At 34.1% G+C, this 27815-nt stretch overlaps 1 protein-coding gene across 4 annotated transcripts; it reads right to left on the bottom strand.

Moving 5' to 3' along the window:
* Nucleotides 1-1399: 1399 nt before the first annotated feature.
* LOC18426365 (histone acetyltransferase subunit NuA4-domain protein) lies at nucleotides 1400-16697 on the bottom strand. 4 transcript variants are annotated; one of them, XM_088872085.1, is made up of 7 exons: nucleotides 16354-16697; nucleotides 16081-16175; nucleotides 8078-8178; nucleotides 3647-3716; nucleotides 2220-2253; nucleotides 2063-2123; nucleotides 1400-1776 (listed from the first exon to the last, which is right to left on the bottom strand). In XM_088872085.1, exons 1-7 carry the CDS (start codon nucleotides 16364-16366, stop codon nucleotides 1761-1763), a joined length of 390 nt encoding a protein of 129 aa, XP_088728211.1. In that variant the 5' UTR covers nucleotides 16367-16697; the 3' UTR covers nucleotides 1400-1760. The 4 variants fall into 4 exon arrangements, with proteins under 4 accessions (XP_088728211.1, XP_088728209.1, XP_088728212.1 ...); XM_088872083.1 differs by having other exon boundaries at nucleotides 1400-1757; XM_088872086.1 differs by lacking the exon at nucleotides 16354-16697 and adding an exon at nucleotides 16265-16311.
* Nucleotides 16698-27815: the final 11118 nt, after the last annotated feature.

Genomic DNA, 27815 nt, shown 5'->3' with positions numbered 1-27815 from the left:
TGATTGAATTTTTTGTAATCCATGATCGAATTGTTTTTTTCTTTTTTTGTAATCCACGATCGAATTTTTTGTTTTTTTATGTTTTTTTTTTTTGTAATCCATAATCGAATTTTATGTAATCCATGATCGAATTTTAGGTAATCCATGATCGAATTTTTGAAAATTTGTGATTTTTTTTTTTTAATCCATGATCGAACTTTTTGAAAATTTGTTAATTTTGTTTTGAAAATTTGAAGAAAGTGATGAGCAGCATGAAAGATGAAGCAACCAATCAACGTATCCACAATTCGTCGGAGATGTCGATGATATTGTACCTAATGAAAGAGAGTGGGAAGAGGGTCTAAGAGAAAATGAGAGAGATGATGATTCTGAGGCCACCCTATCCCAACCATTTTATTCACATATCGAGTCCCAACAGCAACAGTATAGGGATGAACACGACAATGCAGGTGAGCATGAAGGATGGACAAGCTTCGGGGATTTTGGATTGGGATCACAACAAAACACTAACACTCAGGGATTTGAGAATAGTTAGACGCCTACTAATATCGATGATTCGTTTTTAGATCGAATCAATGAATTGTCAAACGAATTCAATCAATGGCACCAGCGTGACCAAGAAGAACAACAACGTCGTCTATCATTTTATTTTCAGATCGTATATTACTAATTTTATGCTTTATTGTAGTTCATGTATGTTGATATACTTATTCCATGATAATTATATGTTTATCCTTTTGTGTGATATAAATTAAATTCTGAATGACAGTTCATGCAGGAAAAGAACATATCAATATTCGCATATTCATTCAAAAACATGAAAATTCTTAATAGAGTACCTTCATTTCTTATTGAATTCCTAAAAAACAATATTTATAATGAATTTTAATAATTTTTTCGAATTTTTTTGAAGCTTTATTCTGACCGATTCACCCGATTCTCGATCCGAATCGCGGATTCGTCAATCCGGATCGGTTTTTTGTGTGCCCGATTTGGGTCACCGATCCGTTTTTTAAACCATTAATCTAACCTATTGGACCAATCAGTAGTCAAATCTTGATAACGTTGGTGTAGTTCCTCCACTAATCAAATTTCCCATCCATACCTGAGGAATTCACAGTCATTTTTCTTGATCGAGTGTTTCTTTCGGATGTATTTTCTTTCATAAAATTTTTTGCAGGTTTTTCCTCAAAGGAAAAAACAAAGTGACTAAAGTGAGCATAATACCTTTGATTACCAATTAGTTGACTTTTACATTCATAAGAGCAATTTGATTTTCAAAAAATCCTAAAAACAAATATAGGAATTGTATTTGTTAAATCTCAAAGTTCCCATTACTGTCTTCATATGATTAATGTGCTGCAACTTACCAAGATAAAAAAATAGCAACAAATCAAACTTCATAAATTTACAAAACCTCAATTGATTTCAAGAACTTGACCTTCCAAGTAAAAATAAATTATTACGAAAATGCAGGAACTTGAGATTACATACAATTTGAAGAACTGCTTGCCAAAGCTGCACGAGATTTTCGAACTCCCAAACGTAAGACCATGATCTATCTTTCTTTTTTTTCTTTTTTTTTTTAAATTCCTTTTTTTTTTTGGTTATTTCAGATAAGTACAATGCTCTAGATTTCCACCAATGGCTATCTCAAACTGAGGTCAGGATCATCTTCATCATCTATATCCTGCTCATTTGAAGGCCTGATCCTCTTGCCGTCCCTTGGAGCTGATCTGCCCTTCTTAGGCTTTCCCCTGTTATGAGCCGAGTTTTCTTTTCAGGAATACAAGCCCAAATTTTAATCACAAGCAAATAAGTTGAAAAATAGTTGAAATATCAATGGCACCCAATTTTTTTTCCTTATTTTTTGAAGCACAACCCAATAAAGAATTTGCTGAACTAATCGATCCTGATTTGTTCTCTTAAATTGAATCACAAAATATTAAAAGAAGATTTAATTGAAATAATTATTTATTCGTGATGTTAGTGTGGGATTCAAATGACCAACATTTCAGAACCATCTAGTTGTACAAGTCTCAACAACAAGTAAATAACTTACTGTCCATTTGCTGGTGTTCCTGAACCCTTTGATCTACCAAAACCATAATCTCCTCTTCCATCTATCATGTGTAACAAAAACAAAATATTTAAATAGTCATAGCAAGATAAAAAAGTCATCAGCTATAGATAAAACTGGTTTCAGCATAACTTCTCACCATCTCTTCCAGCCACATGTTCTTCTACCTGATACTGATCAAATGGAACATGTTAGAAACCACAGACCCTGCACAAACCCCTAACTAACAGCTTGGCTACAAAGCCTTGGCCTAGAAGTTGTGTCAATTACAAAAGGGATGCATATAAATCCCTATAAACTTCTCATACAAAAGGGAAGTACTATAGTCTTTTCAAAATTACCAAATAAATAACCCATGTTGACAAGAATCAGATAAAAGCAGTGTTTTAAAAAACGGTGATTCGGATGGTCAATGGGAACTTTTGAGATTTAACAAATTCAGTGGGTGGGCGATCTGGGTCCCTGGACCCCGAAATCACCCAATTCCCATTATCTTTTTATTTTTTACTATTATTTTTACCAATTCCTACTTATTCCCTAGATCAAAATTGTCGATCGAGATCATAACAACAGGTGACAGAATGGGCAATCTGATCCGGGTTTTAAAACACTGGGTAAAACCAACACAACACAACAAAAACTTGGAGAGCTAGAAATGATGCCCATATATATGAATTTAATCTGGATAGAGACCTGCAAAATTAGAAACCAAGGCCTTTGCTTTTTTTGTTAAAAGTAACAATTTAGAACCTGAGATTTTTTGACATCTCTATGTCAGAGAAAAACAGGTGACAGAATGGGCAATCTGATCCGGGTTTTAAAACACTGGGTAAAACCAACACTTTCTCAATTTGAATTTGTCTTTTTCTAATCCAGCATAAAATTGTTTTTTTCAGTGCCGTTATTCAACAGCGCGGCTGTCGCTCCCTAATAGATGAATCTTTGGTTGAGAGAGCAAGCTATTCCTCCGCGGATTGGAGCTTGAATCTTCTTTTATACTACGAGGATAGCAACCTTTTTCTTTCTATTTCGATTTGGCTTGGCGAAGCCAAGCTCTTGATACAATATCTGGATATTCATTCCAGGAAATAGCAAAATCTATAACAGCCTGACACCCTAACAACATTGAATATCAAAAAAAGAGAACACAGCGCAGCTGCAAGAAAAAAGAAAGACAAAAAAAAGGAGCCTTTCTCTCCGCTCCACGGAAAACACAACAAAAACTTGGAGAGCTAGAAATGATGCCCATATATATGAATTTAATCTGGATAGAGACCTGCAAAATTAGAAAACAAGGCCTTTGTTTTTTTTGTTAAAAGTAACAATTTAGAACCTGAGATTTTTTGACATCTCTATGTCAGAGAAAAACAAGCTTCACCATACTATTTTGCCTAAAGAAGACCATAAGAACACAGACACCAAGCTTCATTAGGCATCTTTTATTTTCACTACAATAAGCATTCTTTTTTTTTAACTTACAGTAGAATAAGATGCCTGCATTTGCATCAAAACCAGTTGGGGGAAACCATGAAATGACCACTAATATGCCAAGTCCAGTATACTTACTGCAGGCGACGTAACTGATGATAAAGAGAAGAGTCTATCTTCAGGCTGAAACTTTCTGGAACGCTTCAGGCTGAAAGAGAACTTTCAGATTAGTTTTGTCATTGCCATAATTTACATCAAATTTTGATATCATAGTATATGAAGCAACCACAACATCTACATGGTACACAATAATCCAATAGATTATGGAAAAAGCATAGCCCCCAGCTTCATCACCATCCCTTGCAATGGAAGGAGATGAAGAGTGCGCCCCACCATTGGGATCACATCATATTTCAGTGGATCTCACTCCCTCTCCATCACCATCCATAAATTGATGATCAATAGATCATGGTTTATCGATAGGCTGTTGAACTGTATTATAGTCCCCCTGTCTGTAAAGCATCGAGATATCCAGTACCCACAATTTACGGTTAGTACTGCATAATCATATTCTTATTTTAACACGGTAATATGGCAATCCGGTAATATGGCAATCCAAATATTCATAATCCCTCGAAGAGCGTAGAGATGCCACCAAAACCACTGCAAGGCTGAAACTTTACTGCAGGCTAACAAAATTGAAATAAATGACTTGAGGTCCTTACCAACTACCCATACACCCCAATACCTTGCCTAATACTTCCCCAATTGATGATATTGGCCTTGATTGTATCAATCAAGGCGTACATTTTCAAACGGTGGTCCTTAAAAGTTTGTTGATTATGTTCTAGCGAAAGACCCCACAGAATAGCCATAATGAGACTACGTCTCTGGGGAAAGGGGTAGATTAAACCAGCATTTGAAAAGACCTTTCACAGTCTGCACATTACATGTCAAACATGTCAAACAGGCTTACAGTGCAGGAAGAGGTGCTGGACAGATTCATGGTCATATTTGCACAGTATGCATCTATTTGGTACCACAGTGCGTGAGGTGTTTAATAGTAAGGGCCTTATCATGAATAGCAAGCCACGTAAAAGACCTGGCTTTCGGGGGATGGGTAGAGCCCATGGCTTGCTAACAAGTGACCCCAGCAAATACAGGTCAACTAATACTTTGTAAAAAGACAACAACGAGTTCATATTCACCTTAAGGATAGAATCATAGATAGCCCAGATCATGGAGCCTTCTCCACTGGTCGATATGAGAATGGTATTAAGCAGTGCCATAGAAAGATGGCTGACACTTCATTGCTCAAGTTGCTGCACGTGGGTTTTGGTGAGGCTCCACCACCATTACCCAACAAAGCTTTTATTGGCCACTCTCAACTTCCAAACCCCCAACCTTGCTCTTTGATTGGTAGGCATACTCTGTCCAACCTTACAAGATTAATTCGTGATCCTCATCCAAAGGAAGTCGCATTGCAGCCCATCAATCAGAGCTGCCACATTGGCAGGGAATGTAAAGAGGAAAGTTTTTAGTGTCGGCCAACATATGCGTCCACCCTGGTTTTCCATGGATTTAGGATAAGACACATCCCAATTCGCTGCAAATGTGTTGGTGCCTTAGTTCCATACATTTGCATCTCCAAAAATAGTGCAGATCTTATACCTAACTCACCATCTTAGTGATTTTGTACACTGCCCCTTTGAAGTGCTATTTTTTGTAATGTCTTCCTTTCCTTAATACAAGTCAATTTTCTCAAAAAAAAACAAAAAGAAGTGCAGATATGATGATCTGTGAAAAACTAAAATGAACGGTCCAAAGAAAATTTTTAAAGTAGATTATTTGAAGGGTTCAAATTTTTGCTTTTTTTTTTTTCAGATTCATGGACGTGGTGGTCGAGATTATCAACCTGTTGAAATCTGGATCAAAATTCATCTCTAAGATGGACTTTGGAAGGCGGACGCATTTGAACAGTTGCATCAGCTGAAAGAAAAGTAGAGAATTTTTCTTTGACAGAAGGGGGTCCATAGCCTCATGTTATAAAAAGTAAAATAGAGAATTTTTCTTGGGAAAAGAGTGGGGCACACACACACATGCATAGGCACACAATCACACACCCACACGTACACACGTGCGTCCGCACACAAAAAAAACACCATTAAGCTCTCTCTCGGTCCAACTCTTAAACCCCTACCTCGCACACCAAGCCCCCCTTTCTTCTCTCCCCCCTTCATCTTCTCACTCTATAAAAAGGGAGTTTGTAGCTTCATGTTATAAAAAACCGAAAATAGCGAATTTTTCTTGGGAAAAGAGTGTTGATATTATCACAAACTATGATATTGACTCAACAGATGTGGACACTTATATAGCCATCCATAGCTTGCAAATGTAAAAAACTAGGATTTTTGCAATTGTGAGCGTCAATCACTGCCATATAATCATAGCAATTGCATATGCAGTATATTGAATGCTGATTATTCTTTAAGAAAGCCATCAACATCCACTGAAAATGGGGGGAGAGTCAAAATAAACTATCAACTCATCAAGCCTCAAAAAAAGCTACAACTATTTCAAGAGTTCACCTCCTTGAATGACTATTAAAGGGGGAACACTTTTCTCCTCAATCAATAAAACAACCTTCTACTGAAGAACAAGCAAACAACACAAGGACTAGAGTACTTGCCTAAGTACGGGTACAAGCATAATCACACACAAGGTACTCTACAATCAAGGCCCAGGAACCTATGGCATCCTAGAAGCTTTTTTCAGGTTAGTCACACACACACACACTAATATTCATGCCAGGGATGACCTAAGCAAGCTATTAGCCATGTGCTTCTGCACGTGAGATATATATCAACCTTATATTTATACATTCACACCAGGATGACCTAAGCAAGCTATGGCCATGTTCTTGCATATGTGAGGACTCAGGATTACGATGACTATACGTACACCTCGAAAGAATCAGGTGAGATGCCAAGGTCTTGATGCACCAAGAGACATCACTTAAGTCTACTCAAGACCTCAGCCACCAAAGTCAGATCAGTCATTTGTTGGCTTCTTCACATGCAGGGCAAAGGGTGTCGCCAAGTGGGGCTCAACATGGTGGCCAGCAAACACCAAGGAGAGAGTAATTATACTTTCTAACTATGCCCTGTTGATATTAAGGGAATTCCATTAACCCTATCAATATCCAAAAGTGACCACATTCCTCAATATGAACTACATTCTAGCATGGTAATTAGAATGAGTGAACGGCAGTTTATGTTGCATAGCTTACTCATGTCTAAAATCATTGAAATCCTAGCTCTAGTGGCCCTTCACTGCATGTGGGATTCATGAAAGAATTCAGAACCAGAGAAATGCCTCCCAACCCACCCAAAACAAAGATTTTAACAAAGCAAAATGAGAACCACTTAAGAGAATTTTATCGAGAGCACTTGATTTTGGTATGCAGCAACGCAGCTAAAAGTTGATAATAAAGTCTTCAGTTTGAAATTTTGAAGGGAATATCTGAAAACACAGGTGTGCTTCAATGGTTGCAAGTAATGGTACTAGAAGAGATTTCACGCAAATTTATGAATTGCTTTCAATTTCAGGGGAAAGAGAGGGCATAACGTTGATTCTAAATTCTCAAAACTAACAGCGTAACAATAAACTCAAACATTTGGATTCATTTTATGCAATAAATAAACCATGAATATAAATGCTTGTACTATACATTGCGAAAGCACGCAGGGACGAAAACAATTAGTTCATAAGACAAACACATGTTTAGTTTCTATCTTTTCATACATAAAAAATGCTTAAAGTTTTTGCCTTCATGTTCACCATTGACGAACCAATCATTTAATAAAATGAGTATAAACTTCATCAATTCATGTCTTACAGAGAAGTTCTTTCTTCTTTCCAAGAATGGTATTATGGAAAATAAAATAAACAATCAACTCTCATCATATTACAATTGACACTTCAGTAAATAAGAAAGTGCGTAATCTGAATCCCTCTTTGGAGAGTTTAATAGTTATACCAAAGAAATAACCCTCCTTAACTTTATGGACAAGACAAACCTGAAAATCTGTCATCATAAACGGTCATAAATTCATAATCATATCAAGAATCCTCTGTTTTTTGGAATAGAGGAAAACTGAGGAAAAGCAAGTTTTTTTTCTTGTAGTAATAGGGAAGTTTCAATGGGGACAAGCAGGGTTCCAAAAAAATTAAGATATGGCGTGCAAAGCTGGCAAATCTATCGTTCTTTCATGGGTGTAGGAAAAAATTGGTGCTATTGTTAAAATTTAATGCACCAAAACAAGGCCATACCATATGACATGATGATTCCCCAAGCAACCAAATGTTATGTGATATGCCCCTAATGTTTTATTAAAGGATGCCAGCATTACTATTCTCACATTGGCAGACAACAAAGGGCTATGTGCAGTACGATATCAGAAAGAACATGCAAGCATGATTTAAAGTGAACCAAATGAAACCCAATGCCACCAAGTGATGAAAGGTCCATTAAAACCATTCAACATGTTCCTCAAACATGTGACATACTTAGTTGTACTCTTGGATGAAGAAAGGAATCCTTCAAAACCTTTTAACACGTTCCCACATTGTGTTGAATCTTGTAAGTAGGATGTCTCTAACTCATAGACCTACAGAACCATGATAAACAAATAATGAATCAGCTTATGTAAGATAGAAAAAAACAAAACCAAAGCATGGGGGTAACAAAATCAAACAACTATCAAAATAAAATATTGTGGTAATACTGACACTGTGACACGCTTAGAATTGTTTCATGCTTAGAATTGTTTCAGGATCACATGTTAACAGAAGGTTAAAAACATTAATGAAGAGATTGTAAAACATACTTCGGCAAAGCAAGTATGTTCTTGAGAGTAGAGAGTAAAGACCAAGCGAATCTAACATATGTAAACAAAAGTAATGACCAAGACACCAACTCTCACAGATAGAGATCATGTTCTGATGGATGACTGATAATATTGGAAAATAACACGGCCAAAAGAGGGATAATGGCACAGGTTTCATTTCTGGAATTTTCTCCTACCATGGGTGTCACAATTAAATCTTGTAGGTTTATGGGATCTTCCAGCCTTGAGCTTGTAACTAAATATTGTGATTAGCTTCATCTTGAAATGAATATCTTACTTATCTGAAGGCAGAGAAACAATAACCAATGCCAATGTGAACAGAGGATGGCCTGATATCAAAGCTGAAACAGAAACTAGATGGAAAAAACCTCATAAAATAATGCACTAACTTGGTTTTGGCATGTCCAGTACCTCCAAAACAGTGACATAAACACACAACGGGGTCATTGATATGCCATTTTGCTTTATTCTGAACTTGTAAAAAAGATGCAGAAAACTACGAGAAGGAAATACATAAGAATCCACCTTGTTAGAGCAGACTTAAAACTGTTGCTCTTGTAAGGAGAGGATCTTTTCCCATCTGAACAAGTTTAGTAAGCCACAGAGAGCCAAATTGATACAAATATTCAAATTCAAAGTTGTTTCATTCAAAAATAAACTGTTGGTGTTTGATTTTGTTTCAAAGTCACCTTTAAATTAGAGCTCAAGGGCTGCTACCCTAATACTATCCACGTCCCTCTCTCATTCTTTGGCGTGCAACAATTGACTATGGACAGCAACAAGCACAAGGTGTGGGCAAGGGGCACAGGGGAGATGGTTTGTACGTCAAGGGATGAAATTTCACTTTCTATTTATCTTTCAATTTATAAAATCAAGAGACACTAATCTACTGACAAACCCCACTCTGTTCCTCTCTCTTGAACTGGCCAACAATCAGAAGAGGCAATCAAGAGCTGCAGAGCAAGAGTAATAAGGTGAATATCAAAGGAATAGACGCTTTGGCAGACCAGGAAGAATTTTTACTTCCTAAATGCTTCTCTTTTCTAATATTACAAATTTCACAACGTGGTTGGACCAGTGTAGAGTCCATCTTTCGCCATTGCAAAGACCAACAAGGGAATTTGGCTGGTTACGAAGTAACTTACAAAAGTTGGCCAAATTCCACATGATTAGAAGTTTTTTCTGTGCATATTTAACATTTAACCACATTAATTCAGTTTCTCTTAGACAATTACTCTATTTCACCAAATTTATTTTATATTGACAACATATATTCCCAAAATGTACTCAAATATGCCTTATTTAGTTTTGAAGTATTCATGTTGTCAAACTTTAATTCGTTTGAGTTCAAACTTGAAATGGCGTTCCGACATCCAGAAGACCACTGAAATGTACAGTACTTTTAAAAGTTAAAATAAGGTTAATGTGATAACCAATGGACCTCCATCAGAAGATGAGGGACTAGAAATGGGCAATGCATATGCATTACAATCATGATATCTATCAAAAAACGAACACAAAAATAATACAACAAGCCCAATTAGATGCATATAATTATGAACAAGAACCAAGATAAGATCACAACTTAGCAGTGAGAGTAGTTTGTTAAGAGATGAGCATAGCTAAATCGAAGGGATATGTTTAGGGAAGTAGATCGGTACATGAAAACGTCTATCTTGAAGTCCCATATAGTTAGGAAAGTAGAATTAGATAAGTTGGATAATTTATTAGATAAAATTTGATTCAATTAGGTTCATCTCATATAGGTAGGTGTTTTTATAGGATTATAATAGAATAGTCTTTGAGTACTACAAATAGGAGAAGAGAGGGTTGAAGTGAAATCCAGCAAAAGTTATAGGAGGTTGTGATGGGAAGCTTTGGGGTAAGTTAGAGAGAGAAAAGATAAGAGAGAGGCCACCGAGCCTAAGAGAAAGGCAATTGCAGAGTGAGGAAGTTGTAGAGAGAATGAGTGTAAGCAGCCCGGCAAGGCACGGATTCTATTGAAATAAAAAAATATATATTTTTGCCCCAAATTTCTCTGTGTATGCATGATAGATAGGCCCATAAACAGTATAAGCTTTTAAGGTTTTTCAAACATCGTATCAGAGCCTGGTTATTGAGATTGGAAATTCAATCGATTCGAGGTGAGTTCTTGCTTCCTAACCTAATAAAAAAAAATTGTTTTCAGTTGTTTACTTCTTTAAAGGAGTGGAAAATTCTACCATCTCATAATCAAGTTCCATAGTTCCCAAAGTTCTCACAGATAAGGACTGTGGCAATTGGGAAATATGGTTTCAAAGCAACTGGTATCTTGGGATGTGGTCGATGGGACTGAACCTAGACTAGCTGCTCATTTATACCCATGGCATGGAAAAAGCAGAACGGAAAGGCTCTAGATGCAATCTAAATTTGGTGTGGTCCAGATATGTTCTCTAATGTGACGAATATAGAAGGGCAAAAGTACACTGGATCAATTGGCCACTGTGCACAAACAGGTGAGTAGTGCGAGAAAGGCATTTCTGGAAGCAAAGCTACAAGCATGTAAGTAAGGCAATAGCTTCATCATGAAGTTTAATCCATGAGTTCAAGATCTTTGTGATCAATTAGAGGGAATCGACATTAAGATGGAGAATGACACCGGAGTTGCTATCATCTTGGAAAAATTAAGAACCAAATTTGATGCCATGAGGGTGTCGACTCAAAAATCCAAGCCATCCATAGAAGAGGCTATAAGCCTATTGCTTCAAGACGAACCCCATCCTGAAAGAAGAAAAATGAAGTCAAATGGTCGTTCGAAGAAAATGGAGGACAGGAATGAGGCCTTGTTTACGAACTCTTGGGAGAGGTCAATAAAGGAAGATAGCATGGTTTGGGAAAGCCCCAAATTAATAAAGAATCTCAACCACAACCTCACATCAACGAGCAAGGTGAGTCTCATAAATCCAATAGAGCAAAGACAGGATCCTGCTGTATTGGTGGGAAAGTCGGACATTATGCCAAGGATTGTTGGCATAAACAAGGAAATTTTGTTGCCAAGGGAAACTAGAAGTAGGGAAAAGAAGCTTGTAAGGAGAAAATTGAAGAGGCACAATACATCAATGATGCACATGAGAGCACCAACGGCTCGTGGGTTTAGCATGTTCAAACCATATGACAACAAGAAGATCTCTTCAACACCAAAGAACCCTGTCTCACATGTTAGGAGTGACTACTCTTGAAGTGGAAGGCAGAGGAAATATTACACTGTAAATGCTCAATGGAACTATCAAGCATCTTTCTAATGTCCAACATGTTCCACAACTTCAAAAAAATCTTGTGTGGGACAATTGGTATATTAATGCTTTCATGTTATTTTTTATGAAAGAGGTTGTGAAATCTTGTCAAAGGAAGATGGGAGATCGTCGCCAGTGATAACAAAGTTGTCCTTTATTTGCTAAAAGCATATCTATTACAAAGAGTTCCTATATTAATATTGCAGCCTTATGGCATAAGCAAATGGGGCATTGCAATCTCCCTAAGCTAAAAGATATGGAAGGAAAGAGGCTCTTATTATGATACATGCGATCAATATGATGGGAATCACATTTGCAAAGCATGTGCATTTGCAAAGGCCGCAATAAATCCATTTGCCAATCATCCACCACCATAAAATACCTATTGCAGATTATCCATAGTGATGTGCAGGGTCCACTCTCACATGTGCATGAGGTACTGTCATTTTCATTGATGACTATTCCGGTACACATGGATTTATTTTCTGTGAAGCAAATCTAAAGTATTCAGGTACTTCAAAGAATCCAAAGCACTTGTAGCGAAAGAATATTCAAGAATCAAGTACTTAGTACAAACAATAATGGAAACCATGTGTCAAAAAATTCAATGATTTCTAGAAAAAAAACAAGATTAAGAGGCAGCTGATATGTGTAGGGAGTTGGGACACAAAACGAGATTGCAAAGAGGAAGAATCAATCAGAAGCCGCTCATGCAAAGATGAAGGCCAAGAACGTGCATTAGGTATATTAGGCTGAGGTAATGTGCTTTATAGTATCTTAATTAGTGGCATACACACTGAGCGAGAGAAAAAAGGTGTCATATCATTTCTCTATAAGAAGAAACCCACTATTACACATAATTGTGTTCTTGGCATGTGTAAAGTGTGGTGATAAGGATCATGATAAACTTGATGACAACTGTGCAACTTCCAAGGGCATTCATCGTAAAGAAAAGCGTATTGATGCATAGATCCAGTAACCCGCTGCACCTATGAAAGCAAAGATGTGAAGTTTGATGAGCAGGCACAATGACATCAAATTGTACAAAAAGTCGAAGGAGAAAAATCTTTGACACCAATGAAGATCCAAAAACCCCCTTGGAGCTGACTACTTCCATACCTTCAAAAGAGAATGAAATATTGCCTTAAGTTCCCAGACTCAAGAACATACCAAGCGGTAGCTAGAATGACAGAAGTAGGGGTGAGAATTGGGGTGGGTTGAGCCATGGACGTGACCCAACCGGGTCCAGATCTGGCCTAGACAATGGACCTGACAAGCATGTCTCGGTCCACTTGACCTTGACCCAATTGGGTCCGGGTCCAGGTCAAGGTCTGGATCCAGCTTGGATCCTATCAAGTTGGGACGGGTACAGGTCAAGGCCAACTGGACCCAGCCCCACTCGACCCAAGTATATTAATATAATTAGATATAAATGATATTTATTATGTAGTATAAAATACATAAAATAATTTTTTTTATATTTTTTGTCGATAGACTCAAACCCAACCGGACCTAGTGGGTTAGATTCGGATTCAATTGACTTTGACAAGAACTGGGTCAAGATCAGGTCCGAGTCTAACTTAGGCCTAGTCGGGTCGATTTCGGGTCAGGGTTGACCCGGACCCGACCCGTTCCCACTCCAAGATAGAGGTACGCAGTCAAAAGGCTTGATGATTAATTGATCATTAATGCCTATAATATGCATTATGCATACAAGATGCATGTCCTAGATGAGCATGAGTCGAAGAGCTTAACCAGCAATCAAGTGGCAACAAGACATTGAGAAAGAAAAGAGTGCATTTTAAAAGAACCAAACATGGGATTCAGTTCATTTTTCAGAAAGTAAGAAAGCGATTGGTTGCAAATGGATTTACAAAATAAATGATAAATACCACAGTTAAATTGAGTTTTATAAGGCGCAGTTGGTCACTAAAGGGTGTTTTCCCAAACTTTTGCGGAAGACTATGGAGCACATTTAGCCCAGTTGCAAAGATTACAAGTGTTGGAGTGATCATCATTTGGCTATAGAAAAAGGTTAGAAGCTCCATCAAATGGACATGAATATTCCTGCTTAAATGGAGAGATTAACAAAGACGATTATATGCATCAGCAAGAGGGATATGAAGATCTGGTGAAGTCTCGATATGTGTGCAAGTTAGAGAAGGCTCTATATGGCTTGAAACAAGCACCTAGAGCATGATTTGGCGAGGTAAGAAAGTTCTCTCACTCAAATACTCACTAGGATTTCTTTTCTCTAAAGCAGATTTTTGCATGTTCATCAAGCATTTAGCTAGACGAACAGTTATTTGAGTGGTTTATATTGATCTAATCATTATAGGCAGCAACCGAGTGAAGTTCAAAGAATTAATGATATTCACTCCCAAGATTCGAAATGAAAGAACCGGGAGAACTTCAACATTTTATTGGGACTGTAGTTTTAAGGGATGAACGAGGCATATTGATCATGTAAAAGAAGTTTGTATTTGATCTACTGATAAAGTTCAGAATAATGGATTCAAAGCCGATTGTAAACCACTCGATGTGGACCACAAATCATCAAAGAAAGATGAGGATCTAATAGAAGAGGCCAAAACATATAGAGAGATGGTAGACATCCTAATATCTCAACCATAACCTGGCCAGACTTAGCACATCCAATTGGGTTGTGAGACAATTTATGCAAGATCAAAGGAAACCACACATGGATGCAGTGAAGAGAATATTGAGGTATTTGAAGATAATAATCAATGAGGTATTCTACGAGCATGGAATTCCTATCAACCTAGCAGGTCACTATAATGCCAATTGGGCAGGAGTCCCAACCATCCATCACTCGATTTCTAGATACAATTTCAGTTTGGTTTCTGAGAAGTATATCGTGCGCAAGAAAGAAGCAACATACAGTACATTGCCATCCACAAAAGCAAGATCATTTCAACCATGTTGGCATTGACAGAAATGGGACTACTCCAAATGAAGATCCGAAACTGATACGTTGGTCTCAATGAACTACGGCGTCCCACCTTTCTTTGCCCAAAATATCCTATGCACTAAGATGCCCCATTTCCACTAATATGTGGATCTCTCATAAATCTTGGGCAAGCAGCAAGCAACAAGCAACATAAAGTAGCATGTTGTTTGTGGACTACAGTGTCCCAATTCACAACAACAACATCATTTCAATCATGTTGGCATCAAATCCAGTATTTCATGCGTGTATGATGCACACTGAGATGCATTCACTTTGTTCGTGAGAAGGTGTTGAACAAGGAGGTTGACTTGGTATATATACCAACCAACAAACAAGTGGCCAATGTCGTCAACTAAGCATTATATCAAGAGAAGACAATGAAATACAAGTGAGCCTTAGGAATGAAAAATGCTGGAATGGCTTAGCAATGAAAGGGGTATTAAGAGATAAGCATGACTAAGTTGTAGGGATATGTTTAGGGAAGTTGATCGGTCCATGAAAAAATCTATCTTGAAGTCCAATTATCCATATAGTTAAGAAAGTAGATTTAGATAAGTTAGATAATGTCATTATAGAATTAGGTTTAATAAACAGGAGAAGAGAAGGTTGACATGAGATTAAGAGATCTTAGAAGAGGCTGTCACATAAGGCTTTGGGGTGAGCTAGAAGAGAAAAGAGGAGAGTTCACCAAGTCTAGGAGAAAGAAAATCACAGAGGAAGAATGTTGTTGTGTGAGCAGCCCAAAGAGGCACGGATTCTCTCGATGTACAAGTTCTCTTTTTGCTCCAGTTTTCTTCATGCGAGTGTGTGATAGATCAAGCCCATCAACAGTCTAAGCTTCCGCATATTTTCAACACAGTTCAGGCTACTCACGGCACTCTTGTCTACTCATTATAATCTTCTAAACTATTATAAATGGAATTTCCAATTTTCCACAACAAAATCTTCCTAATAGATGTATCCCGTATCAGCATTGTAATAATCACTCCAACCAACAGCTTAGAACCTTGTTACATGCTATTACACAACTGTTAATTATTTAAGAAACTAAAAAGAATAAGACTAAAATCATACCATGGATCATAATATATCAAGTGACAGTTATTCGAATGCAAGATCCAAACCCAAGCAAATATTCAAAACTGATAAAATGAAACACCAGGAGTTATCTTCCAAGTTCTAAACTGCTCCAGATACTGATAAATATTTCTACAGTTTTCCAAGAAGAATGATCTTAAGAGAATTCATAGCAAATAATACATGAATTAACTACATTATCAAATGCTAAAATGTGTTCTACCAAACCAAGAAACCAGAACAACTTCCAAACTACAGAATCGAACGAGCAAATCAAACAAACCCAAGTTTCTAATAAACAGTAACAAACAAACAAAATTAAACAGACTAGAAGATTCATGCCTGCTTTTCAATACTTCGGAGTTCTTCTTGTAGCTTCTCGCGCTTGCTCAACAGAGATGCAAGTATTGCTGTGGGGTTTGAAGCTGGTCTTTGCCCTAAAGACAAGAATATACAAGTAAACCAGTGTTTGATAAACTCATTTTTTTTCTAGAAAAAAAAAAAGTAAAATTGCAGGTTGGGTTACTCATTTTTGCCCGAGAAAAAATCAACGTGATGATAAAAGAGAGAAGAAGAGAAGAAGTTAAAAATGGACATTTAGGTTAGAACGCTTACCTTCCGAATCCATTTCCAGCTAAAATTCGGAACGCTTTGACCACTCAAAGTGACAAAAAAACACTTGCGCTAATAAAAATTAGGGCACCGAAAGAGAGAATTCTCTAAAATTTTTAAAACTTCAAAAAAAAAGCGGCTACTCCATGGTCTCATAATGAGTTAGGAACTCGTGTGACGGGGAGCGATATAACGGTGATACAAAATATCGGTAATAATTCGCTTTTGGTTTAAAAATGTAGCTAAAAAGGGCCAAAAGTGGAGCTCTAAAAAATTGTTAAAACAATCTGTAGAACAATCATCGGAGATTTACGCGAAGGACCCGGTTTCTATGCGGCCAAACCCGCATGTATAGAAATCCGGGCCTATTAATAAATTTATTTTTGGGATGGATTTTAAGACTTAATTTTTAAAAACATATAATATCTAAAAGTAAAAATCCGGGCCTATTAATAAATTTATTTTTGGGATGGATTTTAAGACTTAATTTTTAAAAACATATAATATCTAAAAATAAAGAAATAAATTTAAAATATTAAAATTAATAATTCTAAAAAACCATTTGGACAGTTAGTTTCTATTGTTTTTAGATAAAACACCTACTTACATCCATCTTGAGGAATGGATCACATATGTAGAAATGCGGTCCAGTCCGCATGAAACAACTTTCTTCACATAAAAATTATGTTTTATTTTACTTTTAGGGATTCAGAAAGGACACAGTTTTTATGCATCCAGCCCGCATATTGTAGAAATGCGAGCTTGGCAATAAATATATTTTTAAATACAATTTGATCTTAATTTTAGAGAATATATAATCTTTAACATGGAGATCATGAATATGAAAAAAAAAAATAGAAAGCTAAAAATAATAATTACATTAAGAAAACATGTGGATCGTTAGTTACTCTTGTTTTTAGATGGATCACCTATTCACATCCATCTTTAAGATGGATACTTTATACCTCTAGACCACATATTGTAGAAATGTAGTCCAACTAGCATGAAACAGTTTTCCATTCAAAAATATAATATTTCATATTTTATAATAAAGTTCTACTTTTTTAAAGTATAAAGTGTATTTAATTTTTGTCTTTTTATGTATATATCATATTAAACTCAAATTTAATACGTTCATATTTCTCATTTTCAGACAGAGCTATAAAAAATAGTAAAAGTATCATTTTAAATAAATTAAATTACTAGAATACCTGTAAAATATTGTGAGTTATTTTGCTCATTTATTTTTAAAAATTATTTTTTACAGGTGTTTAATGTTGATAAGTATGAAAATATCAAATTTGAGATTATCAATAGAGTTTATGCTCTAAAAAAGAGGGACTTCAATGTAAAATATGAAATATTTTGGATTATCTTTTAATTGTAAAAAATAAAACAAGATTTTTGTTCAAATTTTCTAATAAATTCATTTTGCCAAAGTTATGTTGAGCCTACAGGAGTATACTGCCCATTTTCTCCCTCAGGTAAATTAAAAGTTAGAAATTATTTTGGCACAAATCTTGACTGTAGCAAATTTCAAACTGTATATTCTTATTTTTGTTTCTATTTGGAAATAATCATCTAATGATTCTTTGTTGGAAAATTATTTCATGCAGGTTGGACCGCATGATTAATGTGTGGTCCAAAAAGTGTAAAGCATCCATCTTAAATATGGATGCAAGTAGGTGTTCCATCTAAAAACAATTAAAACTAACAGTCCAAATATTTTCTTACAAGAATTATTATTTCTAATTTTAAAAATTTACTTATATTTTCATATTCATGATTTCCATGTTAGAGATTACATGTCCATAAAAATTAAGTCCAAAAGTCTATCTCAAAAATAGATTTATGAATAAGCCTGCATATTTACATATACGGGCTTAGCCACATAGAAACCGGGTCCTTCTTTGTTAGATCCCAAAGATTCAAATAAGTAAAGGAAAAGTTTGCAATCTTATGCTATAAAAGTAAAGTATTGTATACAATGAGACCAATTATCTTTATTATAAGGAGGTCACAATTCCTACTCATCGGATGTCAAACTGAATTGCTTGTGTTAGTTACGAAGTCCAAAAAAAGTTTTTTGAACTTTGAGTCTTTTCAATGACACTCTTACAACCACTTAATTAGAAATCCAAGGGACAAGAGTGATTTGTCACCTCCTTGTACAAAAGGCAAATGTCTCTTTGTATACCTTTCCTAAAAGTAAAATGCACCTCAACCGAAGTTGGAAAACCTTACCATTGACCTCGAGCTATATGGATATAAAAAAAAAAAAGGATTTTAAAGTCTTGGTGACAATTTTTTAGACCGTCTATTTTTAAGTGTTAATAGATTTATTCGATCTACACTATTTTAAAAATTTTAAATTTCATTAGTGCGGCTGAACATGGATTTTCCGGCCATCATAAGGGTTCTGACACCCAATCTACTTCTTCCTGCTAAAATTAAGAGGTGCAGCTTAGTATAAGGTGGGCACCTTATACCAACCTCACCTAGAAGAAAAATCTTCCAAAGTATTTATTTTGCTCGAAAGAGTTAATATACAGTATGATTCACAAAGAGCATGCAATATGGGCCCGTTAATTTTGCCTGAATAGAATGTTAAGTGTTTTACATATTTGCAAATTCAGCGGTGGCGGCCAAATAAAACTCAAGGCAAAATACAAATACTGCAAAAAATATTATTCCCAACATCTTCTTAATTTAAATTGCAACCAACTTTTCAACCCTATATTTGAAATGGGATATGTTTGATTCAATCCTAAACTTAGGGCATGTTTCGATGTACTCGTTACCCAGATAAAATTATCTTTGAGATAAACTTAAAGATAATTTTACATATAAGTTTAGGGCTTGTCTGGATGACAATTAATTTTATCTGAAATATATTATTATTTTTGGAATTAATATACTCTTAATACCATTATTTTGGTAGTTGTTTGGTACTTGTATTGTATTATGTAATATATTACTTAAAAATTTAGCTTTTCTACTATTTCGAGCTATTTTTAGCTATTTCTGTCCAATAACATGTAATGTACAACAAATTATTTTGAATAAAGTAAAAACAACATTTAAAACAGCTAAACTTTTGGGCAAAACTACCTATAAGTTTATCTCAGATAACCTTATGATGGACAGAGTGAAACGATAGATAACTCGTCATGAAAATTAACTTTAATTGAAACAAGGAATTATCGATAACTCGTCATGAAAATTAACTTTAATTGAAATAAGGAATTATCTGCAATTACGAGTACATTGAAACCAGCCCTTGTTTTTTTATTTTTTGTTCTACTTTATTTAAAGTAGTTTTCTTAAAATCACATATTTTTAGTCAGTATAGCTAACAATAGCTAAATCACTGAAAAGGTTAAATAATTAAATAATATTTTACATAATACAATAAATGTATCAAACAACTAACACAATAATACTATACATATTACATTGATTTTAGATAAGATCATCTATTTTCAGATAAAATTAATTGTCATCCAAACTGGCCCAATTGGTGTTCTCCCAAAAAAAAAAAAAGACATCCTAAGGTTTCGTTTGTGCGTTTTGACAAGTCCATTTATCTGGTTTTTAGGGCAAGCTTTCTATACTTCTACTCCATAAAACTTATATACTTCCCCTATCCAACCGTCTATTCTGAATAGACGCCTGAGATGACCCCAATCACAATATCACATCTCTACACTATTTTATTTTTAATTTTTTCTACAAAATATTTTGACCCCAAATTTTGGGCATCCATTTCTCTCTTAAAAGAGCACTTGTAAAAAATATAAAATCAATATTTTCAATAAAATAAAATGGCTAAAGTACCTATGGATATTTCAATAGGTATCTTCTTCGTTATATTTTATCGAAAAAATCTTTTTAATATTTTTTTAGGTGCGCCCCATTGAGAAGATGGCACGTACAAAATTTTATATTCATACAATTTGTCAAAAAAACTAAAAAAAAAATATTCTGAGACATCAGATCTAGGTCAAACAATCAGTGGCTCACTTGATCTAAATTAGACGGCTGAATCAGAGAAGTGTATATCAATCATCGTCGTAATCATCAACATCATCCTATTCCCAACTATTTAAAGCAATGGCAAAATATTCATCTAAATCAGCGTGAGGAATATTTTGCTGAGAAATATTGGCAGCAGAGGAGATTCACGCTTTCTATGATTTAAATGAAATAATCGAATCGTGGCATTTACTTGAAGAAAAAACTTTATATAAGGTGGCAACCTTATACTATAGAAATAATGTGTACCTCGAAAATCCAATAGATAAGAGTGTTTCGAAATTGGAAAACCTCCCAATATATCATCTTCACCTCGAGATATATAGATATAAAGAAAAAAAAAATTCAAATCCTAAAAATAGTACATCTTATGACAGGTCATCTGGGCCATCTATTTTCAAGATTTTCATATACTAATAGATCTGCTTGATCTTCCTCATTTTTTGAATTTTCAATATCATAATTAAATTGAACACGGATTTTTAATCTATTGTGAGATTTTTGACATCGAAATTACATATTTTTGGCAGATTTATAGATGCGCCTTTCTTTTAAAAAGTATAAGGTGCGCACCATATACAAACCTGACCAACTATGGACTAAGCATAAATGGACATAGAATCCTAGAGCGTTTAGGGAAATTTTCCGAATTTCATGGGCAAAGAGAGAAGGCATGAAGGTTTCTATAATTCCAAGGCTTCAACCTCAAAATAGATATATGCATACTTTCATGCCCTTCAATTTATGCTTAGTAGTTGACATATCGGTTTGATTGAGAGGGGTCAACGGTTCAAATCCTTAAAGTTTGTCCAATGCAACCAAACACGCTAACCACCTTTTTTTTTATTTTTTTTTCACCCAAAAATATCATGTGCACTATGATGCCCCAACTCCCCTAATTTGTTGGTCTCTCATTAATTTTGATGTAATTATTATTATTATTATTTTATTAGGAGATAAAAAATGGGGCTTAAAGTTATCTTGGGTTTCTAGTTTTCTTTAGAGGTATTTATGTTTTTTCTATTATAAAAAATTGCGAGGCAGAATTGAAAATTTAAATTTTAAAAGATAAAGGGCAATAATTTAGTATTGATTAGGGTTTTATAAGGAACAAGTTTAAGTTTTAAGTTTTATTTTCATAACTATACATTTGAACAAGAAAAGGAGAAGAGAATAAGAATATACTTTATGGGTCCTGTGGAAGTTCTTTTAGGGTGAATTATCTTGTAGATCCTTGAGATAGGATATAGATTTTTCTGGTTTATTATTTATTTTTATTTTATTTTTTCTCCCTCCTATTTTCATCAATTAGTATATATTTCCAAACAAAAAGAAGGAGATACAATCACTCTTGTAAATTCAATACCAAATCTCACTCAAGAGATGAATCAATATTCATTACATACACCAAGGGATGATCTCATATGTAATGAACAAATTTTGAGGCAAGAATTACGACTTGAAAAAGGTCAACATGATAGCGGTATCAAGCTCAATTTTCCCAATTTGCATAAGAGTCTGAAGCATAAACTAAAAGTATATTTCATATTATAAAGTTCTTGGGGTAATTTTTCTTTAAGGGTATTTGTACCTTTTTTGTTAAAGAGATTTGAGGGGTAGAATTGAAAGTTTACGTTTTAAAAGACAAAGGATTATGTTTTAATATTAATTAAATATCGTATGGAATAAGTTAGGCTTTAGTTTATATATATATATATATATATATATATATATATATATATATATATATATATATATATATATATATATATATATATATATATATATATATATAATTATGTATTGGACAATCAATTTTCCCAATAAGAGTCTGAAGCAGAAACAAAGATTATATTTCATATTACAAAGTTCTTGGGGTAATTTTTTTTTAAAGGTATTTGTATCCTTTTTGTTGTAGAGATTTGAGAGGTAGAATTGGAATTTTAAGTTTTAAAAGATGAAAGATTATGTTTTAATATTAATTAAATATCGTATGGAACAAGTTAGGCTTTAGTTTATATATATATATATATATATATATTTTGGAGAATCAATTTTCTCAATTTGCATAAGAGCCTAAAGCAGAAACTAAGATTATATTTCATATTACAAAGTTATTAGGGTAACTTTTCTTTAAGGGTATTTGTATCTTTTTTGTTATAAAGATTTGAGGGGTAGAATTGAAAGTTTACATTTTAAAAGATGAAGGATTATGTTTTAATATTAATTAAATATCGTATGGAACAAGTTAGGTTTTAGTTTTTGTTATATATATATATATATATATATGGGACAATAAATGATTAACACACTAGAGAACAAAGAACTACACACTATTTATGTTATAATGTAATTTTTAAAAATGACCTATGGTTTGTTTATTAAACTCTAAATACTTAAACTAAATAAAACTTTGTATAGAATATTATGTCTAAATATTATCCTCAAAGAAATTTGAAATTGCTCTGGTTTTCTCTACTATCTCATTTATTCAATAATAATTAATAAAATTTAATTAACATATATCTCATTTATTTACTTGTTGCCAACCGATAAAAGAATTTAAGCTAGTTGTACATTTCTAGGTTACTGAAAAATGAAAACTGTCTCAAAAGTTAAATGTACGTATATTTGAATCAGTCTTCGTTAAGATATATATCTCGCCTTTCCTAAAAATAAACATCAGGACCGTATTTTGCATCTCCGTGATATATATCTCGGTTTTCCTAAAAATAAACAGGGCCGTATTTTGCATGTCCATGAAAATAACAAACTTACATCGCTCTCCTCCAATATCTCATCTCATTTATTTGATAATAAACAATCGAAGTTTGACACAAATAAAAGCCAGTCTTATGCGGTTAACTCCCACTTTACTTCACACTACTTTCATTCATGGGATAAAACCCACACAAGCCACATGTATCACATCTCTTATTCTATGTTTTAGGGCCTTTTTATCAAAACATGGATATTACCTTAATATTCAATAAATAAGGAACTCATTGAAAAGAAGGGTTGCATTTCACCTCACACTACTTTTATGTCTTGGTTAAAACCCAAACAAAAACAATGTCTCCCACCTCACTTTTCAATAGCTCAATGTGATGTCATCCATTTAACAATTATTATGTTCACTTGGTGATAATTTCAACTATAAAATATGGACTCGTAAATAACTTTTGAATGCAAAATGCTTAACTTTAGCTTATTTAAAATAAACAAAGGCCACACTAGGTTTTGTAGGTTACTCCCTCTTGCAAATCATGTCCTTAATCTACCAAACATTTATTGAACATTCATTGTCCATGTCTTAAAAAAATAAATACTATTTGAGCAAAGGCCCTTCTTGTAATTCGTGAGGGGAATAATGGATATCTTCAAAAGATGAGGGATGCATTTTATGAGAATGAATACCATGTGGCTATTTATCTTGGAATAAGAAGTTTATTAGATGTCAAATTAGATAGCTTAGAGTATATCATAAAGTTCAATAAATTTTTTAAAAAACTTTTAAGTCTAGCCTATGGCACACCCTTGGCCTTGCCTTCTGATTTCATATCTAACGGCCAGAAATGATTGTGACTTTTTTATACAAGAGGTAAATAGTCATATTGTATATATTTCAACATTGTTACTGGAAAGCAATTAATATACCTTGTTACTTACCCAAAAAATAATAATTAATATACTGTGTTGGCCCATGTAGATAATGACACATCTTATATAGTTAATAAATATTGTTATATTTAATATTTGTACTTTACCTTTAATTAGTTACTAAACTACCTATAATAAAAAGTACTTAAATCGAAGAGTAAGAGTATTAAGTGTCCAAAAATATTGAGTAGGTTTAAATAATATACCATGAAGGGCGCCACACAGTTTTGTAAAACTAAAGCAAATCTGAGTATCATACATGTTTTACATGTACTCAAGTGGCTTGGTCCAAATTAAGAAAGGGTTTTAAATTAGTAAATAATTAATTTTGATAAAAATAAAAAACAAAATGTACATAGTGGCCCCGGTCTCGGTCTAGGTCCGATCGGGGTTGGGTCCGGGTCAGGGTCAGGAACGTTTTAGTATTCTGGATGCACCACAAGTTCAATAGTTGTAAAGAAAAAGTTTTTGGTGAGTCTGTCGGACTCATGTGATGTTCCTATCTTTAAAGGATGCTAGAACCTAAAATATATTCCAACTGATTGGGTCTAAGGTGGAAATGCATTTTCAATCAAAAAATATTTCAACTGCTTGGAAATCCACTTTCGTTTTAGATTTATAAATTTATAATTCCAAATATAATACAATAAGATCATTCTTTGAATAGTTAAAATAAAGGGAAAAGTTTAGACAGAACCGCGGCTCTAAACAATCAAATAAGAGCCTATCTCAAAATTTCACTAAAAGAGGTTTTTTCAATGCCCTAATATCCTCAAATTGATCATCACGACATCAATATGCATGGACATGAGAAAAAAATGGATTTCAAGTTTTGGAAATATACATCTTGTAATGTATTTTTAGACCGTCAATTTTCAAGATTTTCAAGGTTTCATATATGTGTCGATCTACACTATTTTTGAAGCTTTAAGCTTTATAAATAAAGATGGAAATATATTTTAAAGCTATCACAAAGATTTCCAGTATTGAAATCACATTTCTCGATACTATTTTAAGGTAGGCCCTAATTCGATTGTTTAGAGCTTAGGCTCTATACAAACTGCACCCTAAAATAAATGGTCTAAATAATGGATACATTTTTAAAGCTTAGAATTCGTTTTATTTTTCAAAACATTGATCATGGCTGTTTAGATTTTTTCTTTTTTGCTAGGTAAGCAGGGGTTTGTGTGGGTACCCCACCCATTATATTTATAAGGTTGAAATTTACAAAAGGTGAGAATGACATTTTGAAATAATATTTAGGACACATGTTTCTATGAGTCCCCAGGTTCATATGTAGAAATGCGGCCTCTCTTAATAATCCATTTTTTAAATAAATTTTGACTCTGATTTTCAAGAAATATACCATCCCTAACATGGGGAATGTTAATGTGTGAAAAATAGAAAGAAAAAAATTAAAACTAAAACTAAAATTGATATTGTTTATAAGGAAATATTTGAGCTATTGATTTTACTATTTTCTTGGAGGGACCATCAGTTGCATCCATCTTTAGATAGAAGGTTTATGCCGTGGGTCAAAAGCTCAAAACTCTCTCAAGCTCCTAAAAGAATGACAATTCAGTAATTATTTCCATCATTCACGAGGGCATAATTGTAATTTAGGCACACAAGGGGCATTTTAGTAAAATGCACGTAGTCATAAGTTCTAGTTCTTGTGAAATGGGTTTGCTTTAAGCCTTTAACGGTTTACATGCTGTGAGAAAGTCAATGTGACTTTTTCTTTCATGTTTTAGTGGCAAAAGGTGGAGAGAGTATTCTTCAATGTCAAAAGATTCCATGCCATGCTGGAACATACTGCCTATTTGTTACGGTGGGTAAATTTTGATCTAGGAGTAATTTTAGGATCACAAAGCTTAGGAGGAATTCTTTACCTTTTTAAAAAAACTAATTATATGGTGCTTCTTAGGTTGATTAAAAAAATTTAAGATCCAAAAAACTCTCCTAAGCAGCTTTTTTTTACCTGAGGGAGCAAGTGGATAGTATATCAATGTATATAAATTAAAGATAATTTTTTTTTTAAAAGAAGACTGTTGTATCATTTGTGGATAAATGATTAAAAAATATTAAATGCTCGAGTAGAATGCCTATTTACACACCAAGGTAAAACCCCATGTATAAATAATTTTAGGACCTCAGATTTTGGGGATTTAACATCTTCAATCCATACATTAACCTCGATAATAAAAATTTCTTAATAGTAACCCTATACACTTGAAAAAGGTAATGTCTTGAGATTGAATATAGACCATCCAATTTTTAGATGGTGATATCTAAGTGTTAGAGAACTAAATTTTTTTTTAGAATAATCATCTACTAATTCTGAAGTGATTATTAAAAATTAAAAAAATCCTCCCAAATAAATCTTTTGACCGAAGGAATAGAAGAAAACTACACCCCCAAAAGAGCATAGAATACGTACTCTAAATAAGGTTCGTAAAAAAGGTACCTCCTCCCCCAACAAAAAAGAGGAAAAAAAAGGTCAAAACATCTTTTTCATTCAGAGTAAAAATATCTCCCTTTTAGGATAGTGGTTAAGGTACCAAGGTCACAGCATAGTGTCCAAAAGAAAAGGAATAGTTGTATTTTTATTTTTTTTCCAATAACTTTTATGGCCAAGATTTTAGGGTAGGCCATAAGCTTGAAGATAAGTACCTGGTATTGTCACGCTACAGTGCAACAGATAAGCCATGAGTTCTATCGTGAGGACTAAGTGGAATCCATTATGATTATTATCAGATAAAAAATTGGATTTTGAGTTATTGAACATCTAGATCATTCCCACAAAAAATTGGATGGCTCCGATGCAATTTCGAGTTGCTATTTTTTTTGAGTGACATAGATAGTAGGAGTTCATTTTTATTCTTTGAGGTTCATTGTCTAGTTTTAGAGATCACATCTCAAAATTTGATGGACACTGCTAGCATGCGGCCAACCTGCATATTGTAGAAATGCGGGCTTGGCAATAAATATGTTTTCTAAATATTATTTGATCCTAAGTTTTAGAGCACATATAATCTTTAACATGGAGATCATGAACATAAAAAATAAAACAATATTTGAAAATTAAAAATAATAAATATATTAATAAAACATTTGGACTATTAATTACAATTATTTTTAGATGGAACACCTATTTGCATCCATCTTCAAAGATGGATGCTTTATACCTCTGGCCTCATATTGTAGAAATCCAGTCCAACCCGCATGAAACAATCTTTCAAATTTGACTCCTAATTTAAGTTTTGCCCAAAGGAGTAGATGGCTAGTATACTTCTTCGGCATTAAACATAAAACATTGATCGCTCTTATCGCGTAGAGGGCTACAGTCTGCTATCAAATATTAGCCGTCCGTTCACTTAATGATCCGCAGACCGGTCTTTACTTGCACGTGCAATCCGGCATTTCATATTTCGAATCACGGCTTTTAATATTTAAAATATTTTCACACTTCCCTATGTTCACGATCCCCACACGCCTGAAACTTTCGCTAATAGCGAGAATGTTTTGTACCATTTACACGTGTGAAAAGATCCCTGGCTTCAAAGACGCAAGAAGAAAAGTCCAAAAGAAACGAGTTTTTAACAAAAAAGAACAAAAAAGAAAAGCCAAAAAGAATCCACTTTTGACCTTTGCTTTTTGCAATTTAAAATACTCCTTTCACGTATAAATTGTCGAAGTTCCATAAATGAGGTTTTTATAAGGCGTAGGTTATATGAAACCAAAAGGCGTAGCTTATATGAAAACAAAAT

Source organism: Amborella trichopoda, chromosome 7 (genome assembly GCF_054954075.1).
Source record: "Amborella trichopoda isolate Santa Cruz 75 chromosome 7, AtrichopodaSantaCruz75HAP2 v2.0, whole genome shotgun sequence".
In the NCBI taxonomy this organism is placed as follows: domain Eukaryota; kingdom Viridiplantae; phylum Streptophyta; class Magnoliopsida; order Amborellales; family Amborellaceae; genus Amborella; species Amborella trichopoda.
The sequence above is the reverse complement of the archived record's forward strand: the minus strand, read 5'-3'. Positions and strand labels throughout refer to the sequence as shown.